Raw genomic sequence first — 18,041 nt, 5'->3', positions numbered from 1 at the left:
GCTCAGGGGTTTAGCAGTCTAATAGGGATACAACTATAATATTAATAAAGCAAAAATATAATTCCTAAAGCTCAGTCTCAGCTTTTGGTTTTGGCACCCAAAGATTGTCAGTGGCCTCATCTGCCACACATTCTGGGAGCGCCACTAAGAGGTGGTGGTGAGGAGTGGTGGGGTGAATGTTTATTAATATTTTATAAGGACTACCAGAATGTACTGCAACGCCCCTGCCACGCTAATGCTGTATGTTTCGACAAAACACACCACAAATAGGTGACCAACAATGCTTGCAATGCAGTGTTCATTCACATATGCATTGCTGTATTTGGACCACATGTAGTTTGTCTGTACAGTGTTGTAATGTGAAAAGTGTTGCAGAGTTTGCTCCTCAGAGGATGCAGCAGCAGGAGTTTGCGGCTCAATCAGGAGAGACTAGCGCTGTGACGTCAGAGCGCTGTGAGGCAGAGCACGGGGCATCACTGCACATCCATTAGCAGGCTAGCTGGCTAACTGTGGCTAACGTCAGCTATGGTCCATCACTATTATTATCTAATTTCCAAAATAAACAACTACTGGGAATGACATGGCTGACTAGCAACAGGCACGGAACATGGGGACTGTTTGGATTTTAACTGGGAATCCAATGGTGCAACGAAGCGAGGTAAGAAGGGGTCAGGACAAGAGGGTATCTTTAGTAAACACGCTAAGCTAGTTAGCTTGTTTACTGGACTACCGGACGCGCCGCATTGAAAGCCTTCAGTTAGCTAGATTAGCTTCCTAACGACTAATCCTCTCAAACGACTGCTTTATGGCCATTTATGAGAGGAGATTGCTGCTGCTCTAGTCGTGGTTGTGTGTTTGGCACAGAGTCAAATTATCCCAGTTGCTATCTTTGTATGACAATTCAGCTTTGTTGAGCTTTTTCCTGAATGAGCCTTTGAGACGTGAGGTGTAACGTTAGCTAACCTTTGCAGCAGTTTAAATGGTATTGCCCCACATGTTTCTGTCGGCCACTCAAACATTTAACAAGTAATGCTTCCTCCTTAGATGTTTGCATGCACAGAGGCATTCAGTGTGCAGAGATTTTCGAAGATAAAATGGACATGCATTCTAAAATGTGTTTTCAGTGAGGGGCTTGCGTCACTGATGCCAGGTGCAGGCTGTAGCTGAGAGCTCTCAGGATGAGTGGGACTGGAGAGCACACTGACATCCTGTCAGTGGCAGACGTGGTCAGAGACAGATGGAAAGTGGTAAGAAAAATCACAAAATCAGGTTGAAAAAAAATACAGATGACACTGGGTTGACAATGAATATGATCTTCTTTGCAGACAAGGAAGATAGGTGGAGGCGGCTTTGGGGAGATCTACGAGGTTCTGGATCAGTTGAGCCAGGCCACTGTTGCCTTAAAGGTGGAGTCTGCTCAACAACCCAAGCAGGTGCTGAAGATGGAGGTGGCTGTGCTGAAGAAACTTCAGGGTGAGTGATGCTGTCCATTTGTCAGTGATGGAGTGCTATCTCCCCACATTATCGTGCTTTTTGTCAATTTAATAAGAATACTATAAGGGCCTAGCAATAACCAAACTCACACATTGCATTTAGCTTGTATGACCTCTCTGCGTTTTCCATGAAGATTAATGTTTTATTACCCTTGGCAAAGTTTTGATTCGGTCTGATTATTTGTCCGTCAGCAGGATAAGGGAAAAGCTACTAGCACTCTTTCATTAAACCTATTGGAAGGCTGTAGCATGAGCCAAGAATGATCCATTACATTACAGTTGATCCGAAACACAGAGCAGATACACAAATTGTGCACCTTTTAATAAAACATATTGACAATATAAGCAGTGGTGGTGGTCTTTGTTTTTGTATCAACAACAAAAAAGTAGCCCTGTTGTGTCGGAATCCAACTGAGGAACTTGTTTGAATTCAATGATTGAATAACTTACTCATTCTGACATTTATCAGCACTGATTTCACTGAATCAGGAAATCAACATTTGTATTTATACAGCGTATATTTATTTGACAGGCAAAGACCACGTGTGCCGCTTTGTGGGCTGTGGCCGAAATGATCGGTTCAACTACGTGGTGATGGAACTCCAGGTAGGATTTTAACCAGTCATTGTTAGTCAAGTTTTTTTTGCTGACCATCACTCTGTGACTGAAAACTGATTTATTTTCTTAAGGGGAGGAATCTTGCGGATTTGCGAAGAACCATGAGCCGCGGCACCTTTTCCGTCTCCACAACTTTGCGACTTGGCAAACAGATTTTAGAGGCCATTGAAAGCATCCACTCTGTAGGCTTCCTGCACCGAGACATCAAACCCGTAAGTTCACCTAAGACACTGTACGGTTTGTACATTTAAATGACAGTCAGTTTATTGTTTAACTTGCTTGTTATTTTTTTGTGTTGTTAAAATTGTAGTCCAACTTTGCAATGGGAAGGCTAGCCAGTACCTGCAGATGCTGTTATATGCTTGATTTCGGCTTGGCCCGCCAATTTACCAATTCCAGCCAAGAAGTCCGTCCAGTAAGTAATACTATACTGCGTCAATTTCCTGCAATGTATTTATTTATTTATTTTCAAAGATCCCACAAGTTATTTCATGTTGGAGAAGCTGTTTAAAGTGTAGTCCTAGAGGTTTGGTGTAGTATGTTAACACAGAAAAGTGTTATTACAATAAAATGAAACTCTGATACGATATTATATTACTTTACTTACAGCACTAGGGAGACCTCAACACTTATTTAAAGGCACATAAATATACACATTTCACAATAAATTAGAATTAATTTCATCTAACGTCACATAGGGCTGCTCAATTAATCGTAATTTAATCGCTATTACGATTATGGCTTGCAACGATTACGAAAATAATGTAATCGAAATAAAACGATTATTTCTTTATTATTATTATTACTTTTCTTTTTTCAATTTTTTATTTTTTTTTATTGGTTTTTCAGTTGAATTATACTTAAAGTTCAGGGTAATCAACTGTTAAAAACATACTGTTCACATTTGTTTTCTCCAATAAATTGATGTTTTCAAAGTAAATGGATAATCGTTTTTAATAATCGTGATATCAATTATTGACCCAAATAATCGAGATTATGATTTTTGCCATAATCGAGCAGCCCTAACGTCACATCAACTTCCACTGCTTCACCTTAATGACCCCATGAGACATCAGTGTGTGACCATCCCAAAAGGGTCTTGGATTGGCAATTTATTTCAGATTTAAACAATAAAGCCAGTTCCCTTTAACACATTTTTTATAAATACCTCATAATGCTAACTAATCTATTCGACCATATCTTTATTAAATGATTTCTTTATTCTCTCCCATAGCCCCGTCCGGTGGCAGGCTTCAGAGGAACTGTGCGATATGCTTCAATCAATGCTCATAAGAATAAGGTAAGCACAGACAAACATTATATTCTACTATTCATATTTAGTTTTACCCTTGACCTTACTTACATTTGCGTATCGTAATTTGTAGGAAATGGGTCGACATGACGACCTGTGGTCCCTCTTCTACATGCTGGTTGAGTTCACTGTTGGTCAGCTTCCCTGGAGGAAAATCAAAGACAAAGTAGGCGCCTCAATGCATTCTTGTCTGTATGGTTTATTAATTATCAGCATGTGTTTAATTCATATTGTAATTACCGCCTCTCTGCTCTCAGGAACAAGTAGGAAACCTAAAAGATACGTATGACCACCGACTCATGCTGAAGCACCTTCCCTCAGAGTTTTGTGCTTTCCTGGATCACATCTTGACCTTGGACTACTTCACTAAGCCAGACTATCAGGTTGGCCATGTCTTGTTTGGTTTATTTTGCACACACTGTCTATTCCTCTACAGCTGTGAAATGCTGACGCCTGTGGTTTTCTCTGCGACAGCACCTGATGTCAGTGTTTGAAAACGCTATGAAGAGTCACAGTGTGCTGGAGAATGACCCTTATGACTGGGAGAAATGTGACTCGGAGGGTATGCTGAGCATCACTGCCGCAACAACCACGGCTCAGCAGCTCACTCGCCTCACACCGGCGTACTTAGGGTATTTACAGCCAAAGAAAGCTCTATTAATACTGACATACATCTATTTATTGTATAAGTTGCTGTCTTGTGTTTGTACTTTCACTTATGTTATTCAAAATATCTCCCTTCTCTGTGGAAAATGTGTTCAAATATATGCAGGGCTAGACATTATAAATGGCCCGGATGCACTATTTAAACACCCCGGGCCAGCATAACGTACTTTCCACTTGCCCGCTCGGGCCATTCAAAAAAATTGCTTTAAAGAAAAAAAACAGTAAGACATAAAATCACATTGTCCTGCAATTTTGTTAAATTGTTTCGTTTATTAACGGTACAACATAGCGTTTCGTGAGGCAGTCATCGTTGTTGGATGAAAAGCAAACAGCTGTTTGCTGCAGAGCGCAGCGCGAACAGGCTCCCGTGCGTGGGAGTCTTCACTACAGACTTTCACGCCACCTAACCATTCGCCAAAATGTTTTGAATACCAGCGTTAACCGGCCAAGCGCTGGGCAAAAAACAATCTTCAAATAAAAGAAAGTCACCGGAGGAGTTAAAGGAGAGTGACAGGGAGTATGAGAAGAAGAGGGAGAGAAAGTTTCAGCCACACTGGCTTGATCGATGGAGCGGGCTTCAATATACCCTCCTTTTTTTCTTTAACAATGACCACAATATAATAATTTTAATAAACCAAATATGAACAATTGAGGAAAATTAGGAAGAACTGATGATTGAAATGTTGTAGTACAAGTAGTAATGTAGTTTGTGCATAAATTACTATTGCACCCAATGTGTTAATTTTCTTCATTATTAGAGTCGACGAATGCTCTTGGGCCGGTGGTTACAATGGTGGGGCCAGTGTTAATGAAAATCTACTAGCCCTGATATATTCCCTAATATCAAAGAACCAGATATTTAAGACTCCCTTAATGTCTACCCCTGTATAGCTGCAGTTTTTTTTTGGACTCAAATTCTGCACAGTCAGTGAGAAAATAGCTGCTCTGAATTGTGCTGTGAAAATGAGCTGCAGGGTGACCTTCCCTCTCCTCCACAGCATGGCCAACGCTTCCATGCTGCCAGCCGAGCTGCAGAGGGAGAACACTGAGGATGTCCTGCAAGGGGAGCGCCTCAGCGACGCAGACAACTGCCCCCCCATCCCCACACCCACCACCCCTGGCGCAGATGTATGGGAAGAGATGGACCGCAACCGCAACCTTAAACATGTCCAGCCGACCATCAGGAAGGTCAGGGCAATGTAGTTACTGTAATCGCTAAGCAGAATGTTCTTATCTACTGAAATACGATTTTTATGTAACTGCTTTTTTTACACATGCATTTTAATGTGTAGTTTATCTGCACTGCAGTGGATGTCAGTAAGAAAAACAACCCCAAGACTACATGGCTTTGCCTAGAGAAATGATCATGGTTAACCTCTGTTACAACATCTACTGCAAACCCACTACTGACACCCTGCTTTCATATTTAAAATGGAAAACTTATTTCCTTCAGTTGATGAAGAATATAGCAATTGCATAATAAATGTGCCTTTTTATATAATGACACCATTGGTTCCCTTTAAGCCTTTCTTTCAAAGAGATTATATCTGCTGTGCCTTTACTAATGAAGGAAGTAAAACAATAACGTGACGGATTCGAATGCAATAAATATTAACATTTTGAGCTGCCTTGTCGTTCACTCTGCTCAGGTGGTGAGTGAGGATGAACACAGTCAGAACCAGGGGAACCAAAGCCCCAACACCGGCTCCATGCAGAGTTCTCCTAGACGGGTGCGATCAGAGACCATGTTCCTGGAGCGGGCTGCACCTCTTCTCCGGAGGATGAGACACAGTCAGAGCTTGGCGTTTGAAAAGAGGCTCGCACCCGAACCCAAGCCCACCATCGAACGCTTTCTTGAGGCCTAGTTAGTATATAATATAATATACTGTATATCATCGAATGACAATATATTACAGCTTTCAACATTTTATTTTTTGAGAAATGTACATAACATGCACAATATTTTTGTTTCAGCCTGGGCAAACAACGTCCTGTCCTTTCTCAAGTCGGGAAGATGACCATTCCTGAGAGCGTGGAGGGGAAGCAGCCTTTCTGCCTCGAGGAGTACTCGGGCGCAGCCACCCCTGATCAAGAGGAAGGGGCAGCCAGCTGCGGATTTGTGGCCGTGAACCTCAGCCCCGTGCCCCAGGAGGGAGACTCTCAGGAGTGGGTGATGCTGGAAGTAGAGCAAGGCGGCGGTTCTGGAGCCACCAAGCCTACAGGCGAGGACAAGCGTGAGGACAAGCGTGAGGACAAGCCTGGGACGGACGCGCCCGCTGAGGCTGAGAATGAGACCTCCGAGCCGCAGGAGGGTCAGTCAGCAGCGGTGCCCAGCAGTCCTGTCCTGTCACAGATGTCCATGCCCGGCACATGGTTACTGAGCCACAGGAGACTGCCGGGGATGCTGGGACAACTGCCCTCAGTCATGATGGGACGAACCCAGATGGACCAGGTAGGGGTGACCAATAGAGTAGCAACTAACCTTTTTTTAAATCAGCAATTAGTCAGCCAAATGAATCTAATATGTGTCCTAAAATGTCAGACAAGTATAAAAATGCCCATCACAGTTTCCTAGTTAATGTCTTATTTTGTCAGTCCAATACCCAAATATATTCAGTTACGTTTTATTGAAAAAAAGCATGACATTTTCCTATTTTTCCATTTTTGATTCGGTGATACGCCAATGAAAGGCTTCAGCTCTACTAACAAAGCATTTATTCATGAATGAACTCGACTAATGATTGCCATAGCTCTATGATATGTTCAAACTCCAAGCTTTATGGTTATTAGCATGCCTAAGACTTGGATAAACCACAACTTATGAATGTTATTTGAACAATTAGACGTGCTCTTTAGATAAATAATAGGATGGTTTTCAATGTCATTGTGTTACATATCAGAAAAAGGTCAAGCCCTCTAACGCTCATTAAACTCTCCTCAGTCTTCTAGCTGTGCACTCCCGTCCCCTGTGCGTGAGAGGAGCGCTGCAATACCACTAGAGGCGCCATCTGAAAAATCTGAAACACTCCCAGAAGAAATGTTAAACAACGGAGAGAAGTTGGAGTTAGCTCCAGTGCCAAGCTCAGCCAAAGGTCACGCTGCCCATCTGACTAACGACAGAGACCCTGAGAGTGACTCTGGTCTGCCTGACCGCTCCTCGGAGCCCAATCAGCAGCCTCAAGCCGACACAGCAGGGGGCGCTATGGAGAGCACCGTCACCGTCTCCTCCTCTCCCCCCCCAGCCCTGCTCCGGATAAGAGACTGTCCCTCGTCCCCTAGATTAAGTCGTATCCCAGTCCGAGACCCCAGCAACCCCCTGGACTCTCCGAGCAGGGACTTGAACATGGAGAGGCGTCACCGCTGGAGCAGCCCGGTCCCCGGCTCCCCCACCCACTCCCCCTCCCCGTCTCTGTCCTGTGACAACCTGCCGTGCGTTTTGCCGAGAGACCGGCTCTTCTCAGAGCGAGGCTCCAGGTCTGACTGTGTCGGAGAAGACCCTCTCTCCCTGTCCTCCTCATCGGGGAGTAAGAGTAAGATCCCCCGACCTGTGAGCGCCACCTTCATACCGGAGCAACTCACTAGCAGGTTTCTGCCCCGACCACCGCCGGGGAAACCACCCATCCGCCCGGGCGTGGACAACAGGTATAACGCTGTCAAAATGATCCACCTTATACACCATGTACTTGTATAGGTAATAGGTATCCAGCTCTAAGTGCACCGTAAGAAACACATTTCTCCATACTCCTCAGTTTTGCAAAAAAATCCAGGCATACAGAAATTGAGACACTTCTTTAAAGTGTATGTAAATGAGAAAAAGGAATCCAGGCTGTTGCCATCGAAATGCACAACAACAGGATGTTTTATACAGATATATTCAGACAGAAAAATAATATAAACCTGAACATTAAAGCATGTGCTAGTGAAGAAACCTCAAGAATACGAAAGTATAAAGCATGCACCTAAAAAAGGGGAAATATATATATATATAGTTAAATATCAAAGACTGTTGGCTTGATCACATTTGAAGGTTTATAACTTGAATTTCACTTCACAGAATGATTTCAAGAGCACGACGATTCATAATGCAGAATCATAATCATGATGTCTTTTCTCAAGAAGGCGCCGGTTAAGAGTGCGTGCCAGCAGCACCAGCGACGCAGACTTCCTGGCCAGTCTGACTCAGCTGATGCAGGACCGCGGCGGGGTGCTCTTCAGCCCCCCCCCTCGCCCTCGCAGCTCCTCCTCCTCCCTGCAGCGCTCCCTAAGCTCCTCCCCCTCCCGGGAGCTCCGGGAGCTCCGGGAGGGCGGGGTGCTGCAGGGACGCAGCTACTCTCCCTCCAGCTTCTCTGGTTCCCCTCCTCCTCGCCACTCTCACCCACACGACAGGCCCGGGCTCCAGGCTCCGTGGGGCCACAGCTCCAGGGGAAGGGGTCTCCTCCACGAGGGTAAAGGCTCTGGTAAAGTGAGTCGATGACTGTATTTGGAACATAAGTGACTGATCGGATGGTGCAACTGTAGCGAGAGGCTGTTTCACATCCAGTCGCTGATAGCATGTGTAAATACAGTATTTACTCAAGGGAATGTACTGTATGTAATGTCAAATGTATAAAATGTATTTATTTATTTATTCATTTGTTGGACGTGTCTCTCGAAATACTTGACGATGTGGCTTGATACCTGCAGTTGAAACAGAAAGGCTGAGAAACCTTAAGATTGCCAACTCTTACCTCTCATTTCACTCCTCTTAACTCTCCATATAGGCCTAATATGAGACCAAAAAGATAATGTTAAATACTTTAGGGATGTAAAAAATGATGCTTATTGTAGATATGTACCATGAGGAAGATAGTAAACACTAATAGAAAACATGAACTCACGTTAAGAACACTAATAATAAATAACACCACGTGCAGTATACCAACATCGGCAGACATGTACAGAACCAGGGCATGCAGCTTTGACCTCACTCCTGTAAAACAGCTGGATTAATTATTATATGTGAAAATGAATTGCTCATTTGACATATCAGAGTGTAGTAGTGTGCTTTTACTTTGCTCGAAAATATTTGTCATGCAGAAGGCATCCGCATATTAGAATGTACATGTAAGTGCACTCATACTTAAGTATTGTGAAAGAGCATGACTATCATTGCAATGGATCTTTTTTTATTTTATTCATTTGTACAATCTGCTTAGGCGTGTATTTTTATTGAACTGCTTATGATCTCAAAGAACATCATAATATGAACCAGCAAAGATGTGCACTTTTATTTCTTCCACAAAATAGATGGTAAAGGAAGAAAACTGATAAAATGGAACCTGTTCATCATGTCTTCTTGTTGTTGCATTTTATTTTTTAGCACAATTTTAAATATAGTCAATTAAATAAATGCCAATTCTAAACAAACGTTGAATTCATGGCTACACTTGCTGTAGTTTTTCATTGTTGATTAAACGGTTAGTGCATTTACATTCTCTCACAATTTCTCATTCACTCTTGGTGTTATGAAAATACGTTTTTTGTTTTTTTTAGGTGTGCAGGTGTCTATTTATGAAATATATGTTCTCTATATTGGCTCTGTCGCCGCCACTGAGCCTGACTATTTGTGTTGGGGGGAGCCCGACTTCTTTTTTTCTCCAAAGGAGGGGCCTGACAGAAAAAGTTTGAGAACCACTGAGTTAAACTAAAGTCACACAAACTCAGACTGCATTATGTCAGTTGAGAAAAATCCCATTTCAAATTCTGTGGAAGCAGCTGTTTCCTTTGACAGACGTCCCTGTAAGCACATACAGTAAGAGAGCCTGCTGACAAGCTGGTGACCGATTGGGGGGGTCCCAGATGACAACAGTCAAATGAACACTCCCCCATCTGTTGTGGTCCATCACTGTGTACAATGTAACAGCAGTAAATGACAAGAAGTTATAGAATGTGTTGAGCTCTAAAAATCATTTAAATAACGGCAAGATTGATCATTGCTTGGGCTTTCCTGTCACACAACCTCCACCTTGTTATACCCAAACATCGACTACAGGTTTATGTACAAGAGGAAATGGATGCTTTTAGATATTAGGTGTGCATGGTGTTGGGGAATCATTTGCCCTGCATGTCCTCCTTCGCCCTCTGACCCAGCTGACCAACCTTGAGCAGCCGTTATCTTCCTTAAGGAGGGGCTGCCCTAGCGTATTGTTGATATTACCAGTTTATGACGGGGCAACTCTCTGTCAGAGATAGTTATTGTTGTGGGACACCTGGAACACATCCTTCGTTCTCGGGGTGTAGATGACCCGAGCCATAAGCGACAACGACTGTGATTCAGTGTCCTCAGCTGTTTAGTCTATCTATTGAAGAATGTTGATTATTACACTCTGAACTAGTTAAAACCTCGAGCTACAGGAGGGATCTTCAGAATTGANAGCCATAAGCGACAACTAAAGTTCATTCAGTTTCCTCAGTCCATCTATTGAAGAATGTTGATTATTACACTCTGAACTAGTTAAAACCTCGAGCTACAGGAGGGATCTTCAGAATTGATTGTGGCATCTCAACCCTGTGGTCAAACCGTGGCCCGTGACATGTCTTGTGAATTCTCCGGCCGAAGCTGCAGATAAACCGTCAGTGTTTGTCATCAAAGCTCCAGCTCTCCATCGTGACTCCCTTTGAGTCCTGACTCCAATTGCTTCAGAAGTTTCCCCCAAATATGGCAAGTGCTGGTCAGTTATTTATCTCCACTGTGTTAGCACAGTAAACTAAAATATGATACTATAGTAAGCAACTTAATTAGAAACCATCTCACAAAAATGTCCACTAAGTAGCTGTTCTGTAGCTTCTTCATTGGCGTCACTTTGTTAGAAAAAACTTTCTCCAGATTCTCCATGAAAAAGCAATGCAGAGACCTCTGGACCACCAATACTGTATGTGTGTTTTATTTTTTATGATAGGCCTACATCTTGCTATGATGTGATTTTGAGTGAATGTGTGGCTTTATTCAGGTATAGAGGACAGATTATGAGATGAGTAAAAAATAAATTTGAAGAATAAATAAATTTGAAAAAAAACAGTAATAAATAAACACAGGAACAAATTAATAAATATGGGAATAAATAAATGTGGAAATGAATAGAGTAATAAATATACACAAGAAATAATTAATAAATACAGGGATAAATACATGTGGAAATAAATGCAGGAATACATAAACACAAGAAAAAATGTATAAATAAATAAATATAGAGAATAAAACAGAACACACATTATATGTTTAATGTATTTCTACATTTATTTTCAATAACAAACATATTTATTATTTTCTTTGCTTGTTTCACACAATGTTGTTTTGCTTGGTAGCCTTCTATTCTGTGGATAAGACAACCTTTATAACAATGTACTTTCAATTGCTCTGACCAGTCCCACTTTTATTTGGAAGCTTTGTGTCAAGTAGTACACAGTGACTCTTCTCTCTTCAATACATATTTTAAAAGCTTACAGAACCGGGAATTTCCGGCATATTCATCTTCTGTATAAACCTTAAAACCCCTGAGACTAAAGTACAATTTGTGATGTTGGGATGAATAAATAAACTTTGATTTATGGATTTGGTGCAAGAAGTACACTTGACTTCAGAGCCCTCAAAAGCCAGATATAAATGTTTATTAGCTTCAAAAATGGTGTTACTATTAAAGGTTTTCCTAATACCTAAAACTCAGAAACAGGACTGTAAGGGATGGGATTTCTAACATGTTTGAGATTTTTGCACAAAAAAGCATTTTACTCTGGGCTCATCAGATGAAAAACTAAAGAGGGGCTTCCAAATCTGGCAGAGCAGGTGTTAGTGCTGCCAGATTTGGCACCCCCCTCTATAACTTTGTCCAGCATAGTCACACAGTCACCAAAATCACACAAGAAAATAAAACAAATAGACAACATTTAAATGCAGGCAAAAAGGCCAAACAACATTTCCGCAAGCATGTTTTTGGGTCATTTTAGAGTCCGTAAAGTAAGCGTCCCCAGAGCGAATGACGCCTATGAGTTTCTTAGTTTGTCATGGAAATATAAATGCTTCATTGCTTCTCTGTTACTTTACAAATGAATCACTCCCAAGCAACTTCACAAATAAAATGTCCTTCCCAAATTGGAACTGCACAGCTGAGCCCAGAGCTTAACATAATGAAAACGCTCCAAGCTGCTGAATGCCTGTAAGCAATACTTATTTTGGGGGAAAGCTGTCTGGCTAAATAAATAACTGAAAGATATTAACAGATTAATCCTTATGCTTTTTCTTTTTTAACAAACCATGTAGCCACTGAATTTTATTTATTTTTTACATATTTTGGATATTCAAAAAAGTTGTACTTTTTCACTGCATTGAAAGATGTCGTTCTTACTTATGAACATCAAATATTCTGTGTTGAACAGGAAACGCAGGCCATAATAAAACGTAGTAAAAACTGTTTATTTACAGAACACTGTCAATTCACTTACAGAATATTTGTTGCAAGGAATATGAAAAAGCTTTATGTCCTGCTCAACGGTTATCAGCATACAGTCGTTTATAAACAGCCAAAGACTTAAAATATGGTGAACTCATTGAAGAAAAGTTGCATGGATTTAATAAAAAAGGGTTGGATCCCCGAAGCCTGCAGCCAGGAACAGTTTCGGTGGTGACACTCAGAAGAGAGGAGCAGACTGCCTGGGGTCGTCTGGCAACACACTGATGGAGTCCTCTGCCTTTCCACACAGCATGCAGAGCATCGTGTACTCCTGGACAACACAAAACAGACTTAATCTACTAAAGACTAAACGACGGCAAGAACAACTAACCATGAATACTGTTAAATGAGTGTGGTAGTTAAAGAAGCATTTGCGTTACATACAAATATACATAGTTATGTTCAATAAAACAGAGTAGAATCTGACCTGGTATTCATCAACAACGGAGAAAGTATATTCGTGCCTGGCGACGATATGATCACAGTTTTTGCAAACATCTGTAAAGAGAAATTGACATTATTGGATTGATTACAAACCTGCTGTGGAAGACGTTTTTAAGGAAAGTTGGAATTATTAATACAAGCCCCTAGCTTTTTTGTGAGTTATGATGGGTTCTGGTAATTCTATATTATTCCAAATTTGACCAAAAATGTATCAAAGCCTAAAACTTGATGTTATAATAAAAATCTGAAATCTAAAATATTCTGTACTTTAGGAATCAGCACATATTTAGTAATGTTCTACAGCTCTCAGTTAGAGGGATAGAAAAACATCTTCCCAAAACTGTTAACACTATAGTACAGAAAATACCTCTGCATGCTGCAACATGAACATTTTCCTCAGATTTTACTGATAGGGGCCTCGCCCAAAATTAAAAAAAACAACAACCCCGGAAGTGTGTGGACACAAACTCGATTATTATTTCCTTACAACAATAAAAACACAGTCAAAGTTTCAGGAGCATAAAAAAAGAGTGACTGACGATCATATGTGATGATCTCTTCTCCATCCTCATCCTCTGTGGTTTTATTGCTGATCAGCACAAAGTCCCTCTGATGGCAGCTGGCGCAGCACCGGTAGTTCATCAGGTAGGAGCCATTCTCCAGACAGGTGTTACCCTGAGCAGAAAGTCAAGGGAAAACCATCACATTTGAGCTTTCTCAATGACAACCTGATTTTGACATGTCATCATCTTTTGCAGAAGTGGGAGATCTTCTACTTAAGTAAAAGAAGAAGTACTATAGTGTAGGAATCGTCTCTTACAAGTAAAAGTTATGCATTCAAAAGTAAAGTAAAAGTACACAAGCATTACCATAAAAATATACTTAAAGTACCAAAAGTAAAAGTACTCATTATACACATTGGTCCTTTTCAGAATAATATACAGTATATTGTATGTTTTGATTTTAATTATTGATGTGTTTATCAAAGCTGATAAAGGTAGAACTCATTTTAAATTACATAAATTACTGCTTGGTAGCTTTTGAATGTTACTCCAGGCCTAACTTAAGTATTATTTAAGTGTTGTTCATATTTTACATCATTATTCCAAATCTGTAAAGTAACTAAAAGGTACGAAATAAATGTAGTGGACTAAAGGTACACGATTTACCTCTGAATTTTAGTGGAGTAGAAGTACAAAGCAGCATAACATGGGAATACTCAGGTAAAGTACAAGTAGGCCTATCTCAAAATTGTAACTTCCCACCTCTGCTCTTTCGCAGCGGGTTGTTTACCTATCTTTACATGATACGCATAGCAAGCTAACTACAGTAACGTCATTCAGATAACTAAACATTAACCAGTATGTTGCCTTAGTAACTCACCCTGTCCGGGTATTCCTTTTGCACGCAGCCGTTGCACATTTTGAAGGAAAATCTTAAAACACTGTAATCTTCTAACAAACAGTTTTTCTTATTCCTCTTTTTGGGTCAACATATCCTCTTCCGCATCGAAATCTGGTCCCTAAAGCTCACAGATCTGTAGATAAACGCTTGCAGCTAAAGCGCTTAATTCCTCTTAGCAGATGTTTTGTAGATCTAAGCAAACTGAGTGTCGTGACACTTCCGGTATCGTCTTTTTTTCCTTCACAATTTTTTCAAAGATATCAGAAAAAGGAACATCCTTTTTCATTAAATGAATACAATTCGGATGCATTATATACAGAAAAAAAGAGAGTGAAATAAAAACAAAATACAAGTGGTCAAACAGGAATTAACGTGTGTAGAAATTAGTAAAATTATATTTGTGAAACTTCCGGTGTCGTCTTTAGCACACGATTGGCCGCCGCAAACCTTACGTAATCTACGTAAGCAAACATGGCCGTTGACTGCAGTTGACTTTTTTGGCCATGTGAAATACAGCTGGTAATTATGATTTATTAACAACTTTCACATAATATTTGGTTGAGCACAAAACGTCATGAATGTATTTTAATGCCGATAACTTTGCACGAGGGGTGAATTGTTGCCAACGGTTTAACGTTAGTCCAACTCAAACGTAAATGCTGGTGGTGATTTAACAAACACGTTTTGCTGCTATTCTAAGTCTAAATTTCATAATTGCAATGCTATATTGGTTATAAACGTGTGAAGCATGATATTATATAAAACTCCCAAATGTGTTTATTTCGTTTAGCCTTATGCTGTGATAATATTATGCTTCTGAGTGGTTGCAGTTGGGCTCGTTTCTGAAAAGCTTGTGATGTTATCATTCTTGTTTCACCTGTTCAGAAATGGCAAAGGTTCAAACACCAACTAATAATTCGGGGAAATCCGCTTTTAAGAAGAAAAACAATGGACAACACTCCAAGAAGGCCAAAAGCAACTACTGTACACTGTGTCGCATGATCCATTTGAAAGATGTAAGTGGATCTACATTAACAAATATATTTCAGTGTTTTTATATACAGCCATTAAATGTTTAATAATGTGGACGAGATGTTTCTGATCTACAGGAAGCACAAGATCATGTGCATGGTATGCTGCACCACAGAGAGCTGGAGACAGTGCTGGGCACGTGAGTGATATTTTTGCAATATTAATATGACCCTGTTCTCTTGCAAAAATAGTACACATACTTAATACACTTGTTTAGACCTTGCATTGATTGACTATTCCTAGTTCCATTAATTTGTAATACAACACTTCAACAACATATGAATATAGTATTGATTGGTTGTGTGCTGAAACTTTTGTTGTGTCTGCACTTGTATAAAAAAGGTAAAACGATACACAGCTCCAAAGTACTTCCCTGTCTTTCTGAGATAAGTAATCATAACACACACTGACCAGCTTAAAAAACGAATATCTAACAAAAATGTTGTTTGTTTTTGTGTACTTCCTTTGACAGGAATTCATTTCATGAATGTCAGGCATGTAACGCATCCTCCATGGGTCTAAATGAGTATGCTCGGCACATCTCCACCCCTCAACACAAAGCCAAGTTGCACAGCTTAAAGCATTTAAAAATAAAGCCCCTACCTCTGTTCAAGACTCTGAGCGATGAGGCCATGAACTTGATCCTGGAGAGAAACAAGACCCTGAAAAAAGAGGAGTAATAATTTCATCTTGTCATCTGTTTGCAATTGATTCTCTCCATGATTCAATGCGCTTTAATAACTGTGACTTTTGGTGCATTACAGGAAGAAAGCAGGCAAAAGGAGGAAAAGGAAAAAGAAGCAGGAATATGATCAGAAGCGTGCAGAAGTGCAAGGAAAAAACACAGTGGTGTCCAAAGCAGTGTTAAGGAAGAACAAACAAGTGAACAATTGGAAACTGCAACAGGGAACCTTCCAGCAAGGAAGAACCCTTGTTGTTGTTCAAAACAAAGAGAATAAATTGTCCAGTGTGAAAAGGCTTCTTCACCAAGGAGAATCATCTCTGCCTAATCAAAGCGGAAGATTGTCTTATTTGTCAGCAGAGCCGGGTCACACTCAACATTACGTTCCTGTTCCCAAGTGCGCCCAATCAGCTCAGCAGTTCCCCCAAAGAGACCTACAGAATGACTATTACAACAAGCAATACGATGGAGACTTCACCAGTGATCACCTTCCTCACAACGGAGCTATCATATTTGGTATTTGCCAGGGTGAGAGTTCAGGAGGTTCTCCTTCAGAAAAGGAAGCTTCAGCTCAACCTTCTCAGACAAACGAATCCACAAACGCAGCTCCGATACGGGACGTGGACGTCAGCGCGATGCTGCGGCAGATCAGGCGCGCGCTGGGTGTGAGGGAGCCGTGTCGGGCCGATCGTGAAGCTCGGAAACAGAGCAGTGAGACGGGGGTGCAAACTAAAGCTGGGAGACAGCAGCAGGCACGGTGCTCCTTCAGGAACAAAGCCAAGGAAACTCCCATTCATGTTGCCTCTGCTGCAGCTACATCTATGCAATTTTCATACGACAACAGCCCTGCTTCTTCCTCCACTGCTGGTGCTGGTCCATCTAACGTTGCTCCTATGTGGGAAAATGTGTCAAATGGACCAACTTTAGCCCGCAAGGTTCGAATTGCCCGTGATTCAGCCACAGTTCAGGGAGGAAGAATGCCTGTGCCTAAACCAACTATAAATAAGACGTTTAGCTTATCAGTCCCTAAAGGCAAGTCAAACTGGAGGGAGATGTATGAGGACAGGAAGAGGAAGAAGCAGGAGAGAGTCAAAGTCAGGCCCAGGTAAACATTGTTTTAACTCTCAGTGTTGCCCTTTGTCAAACATACGTTTTTATATCTGTTGTGTTGTGTGGTAACAGGTTTGGAATTGAGCTTACGAAGCGTCATTCTGAAAATGAGAGTTCAACACGAGCAGAGGGAATCGACACGAGTCTGTCCGAGGGCTTTCACTGGGAGGCTGTCTCAGACACTCTGTCAGGCGCACACTGGAACGAACTACCTCCTCCACCCCAGAACGCAACATATTACGAGTCTTACACTGAGCCGCAGTCAGAACCTCAGAGGCAGGAGCCATCGGAGCAGCCCGACGCAGCACAGGAAGGCTGCAGCACTCACACCGTCCAAGCTGTCCGTGTGAAGGTGGAGTCGGACGTAGCGTTTGTAGATTTGAGTGCCGACAGTGATACCAGCAAGAGGAAACGCAAAATGGTGAGTGTTATCCAGTTTTTCTCGGTGAGGGCCACCGCTGAAACATACTTTTTTTTTTGTTAAAACCTGATTATCATGTTTTGCTACAGTGCGATGGCTTGGCTGATAACAAGCCAAGTGGGAAAAAAAAGAAAAGAAAGTCAGACAATGGTAAATATAACCTTTTTATTTGATTTATTTTACTTTCGTTAAAAGTTCTATAATTTTTCATTCTAACATACTGTGAAGGATTTCTGGTAGGGATGTCCCGATCACCTTTTTTTGCTCCCGATCCGATTCCGATCATTTGATTTTGACAATTTGCCGATACCGATTTTTCCCGATCCGATCTTTATGCAATGCATTAAGAGAAAAAAAAGCATTCAAGTTGTCA

At 41.3% G+C, this 18,041-nt stretch overlaps 3 protein-coding genes across 5 annotated transcripts in view; 2 read left to right on the top strand and 1 right to left on the bottom strand.

Moving 5' to 3' along the window:
• The first annotated feature begins 412 nt into the window (after positions 1–412).
• ttbk2b (tau tubulin kinase 2b) lies at positions 413–9,558 on the top strand. Of its 3 annotated transcripts, none has more exons than XM_010771595.1 (15): positions 413–658; positions 1,125–1,247; positions 1,326–1,473; positions 2,026–2,099; positions 2,183–2,323; positions 2,422–2,526; positions 3,346–3,411; positions 3,497–3,589; positions 3,681–3,806; positions 3,898–4,055; positions 5,088–5,277; positions 5,739–5,953; positions 6,064–6,541; positions 7,031–7,731; positions 8,209–9,558. In XM_010771595.1, exons 2-15 carry the CDS (start codon positions 1,179–1,181, stop codon positions 8,561–8,563), a joined length of 2,919 nt encoding a protein of 972 aa, XP_010769897.1. In that variant the 5' UTR covers positions 413–658; positions 1,125–1,178; the 3' UTR covers positions 8,564–9,558. The 3 variants fall into 3 exon arrangements, with proteins under 3 accessions (XP_010769897.1, XP_010769896.1, XP_010769899.1); XM_010771594.1 differs by having other exon boundaries at positions 8,206–9,558; XM_010771597.1 differs by having other exon boundaries at positions 8,144–8,300.
• A 2,959-nt stretch (positions 9,559–12,517) lies between these two features.
• On the bottom strand, positions 12,518–14,644 carry churc1 (churchill domain containing 1). The gene is made up of 4 exons (XM_010771593.1): positions 14,403–14,644; positions 13,559–13,694; positions 13,003–13,073; positions 12,518–12,846 (listed from the first exon to the last, which is right to left on the bottom strand). Exons 1-4 carry the CDS (start codon positions 14,439–14,441, stop codon positions 12,754–12,756), a joined length of 339 nt encoding a protein of 112 aa, XP_010769895.1. The 5' UTR covers positions 14,442–14,644; the 3' UTR covers positions 12,518–12,753.
• A 221-nt stretch (positions 14,645–14,865) lies between these two features.
• LOC104945864 (zinc finger protein 106-like) overlaps positions 14,866–18,041 on the top strand; it is a 13,875-nt gene continuing 10,699 nt past the window's right edge. The window contains exons 1-7 of the mRNA XM_010771590.1: positions 14,866–14,942; positions 15,309–15,439; positions 15,533–15,594; positions 15,928–16,131; positions 16,220–17,242; positions 17,320–17,668; positions 17,758–17,818. Of these exons, the coding sequence (XP_010769892.1) occupies positions 15,311–15,439; positions 15,533–15,594; positions 15,928–16,131; positions 16,220–17,242; positions 17,320–17,668; positions 17,758–17,818 (1,828 nt within the window). The 5' untranslated portion in view covers positions 14,866–14,942; positions 15,309–15,310. The remainder of the gene's footprint in view (positions 14,943–15,308; positions 15,440–15,532; positions 15,595–15,927; positions 16,132–16,219; positions 17,243–17,319; positions 17,669–17,757; positions 17,819–18,041) is intronic.

Source organism: Notothenia coriiceps, unplaced genomic scaffold, assembly GCF_000735185.1.
Source record: "Notothenia coriiceps isolate Sejong01 unplaced genomic scaffold, NC01 NC01_scaffold00010093, whole genome shotgun sequence".
Lineage (NCBI taxonomy): Eukaryota > Metazoa > Chordata > Actinopteri > Perciformes > Nototheniidae > Notothenia > Notothenia coriiceps.
This window is presented reverse-complemented; position numbering and strand designations above follow the sequence as displayed.

Coding starts and splice junctions, on each gene's coding strand:
- ttbk2b (XM_010771594.1), top strand. CDS start 1,179: ATGAGTGGGACTGGAGAGCACACTGACATCCTGTCAGTGGCAGACGTG. Junction 3,412..3,496: donor TCAATGCTCATAAGAATAAG/GTAAGCACAGAC, acceptor CGTAATTTGTAG/GAAATGGGTCGACATGACGA. Junction 3,590..3,680: donor GGAGGAAAATCAAAGACAAA/GTAGGCGCCTCA, acceptor CTCTGCTCTCAG/GAACAAGTAGGAAACCTAAA.
- churc1 (XM_010771593.1), bottom strand. CDS start 14,441: ATGTGCAACGGCTGCGTGCAAAAGGAATACCCGGACAGG. Junction 13,695..14,402: donor AAAAGGAATACCCGGACAGG/GTGAGTTACTAA, acceptor CTTTCTGCTCAG/GGTAACACCTGTCTGGAGAA. Junction 13,074..13,558: donor AGAGATCATCACATATGATC/GTCAGTCACTCT, acceptor TTCTCTTTACAG/ATGTTTGCAAAAACTGTGAT.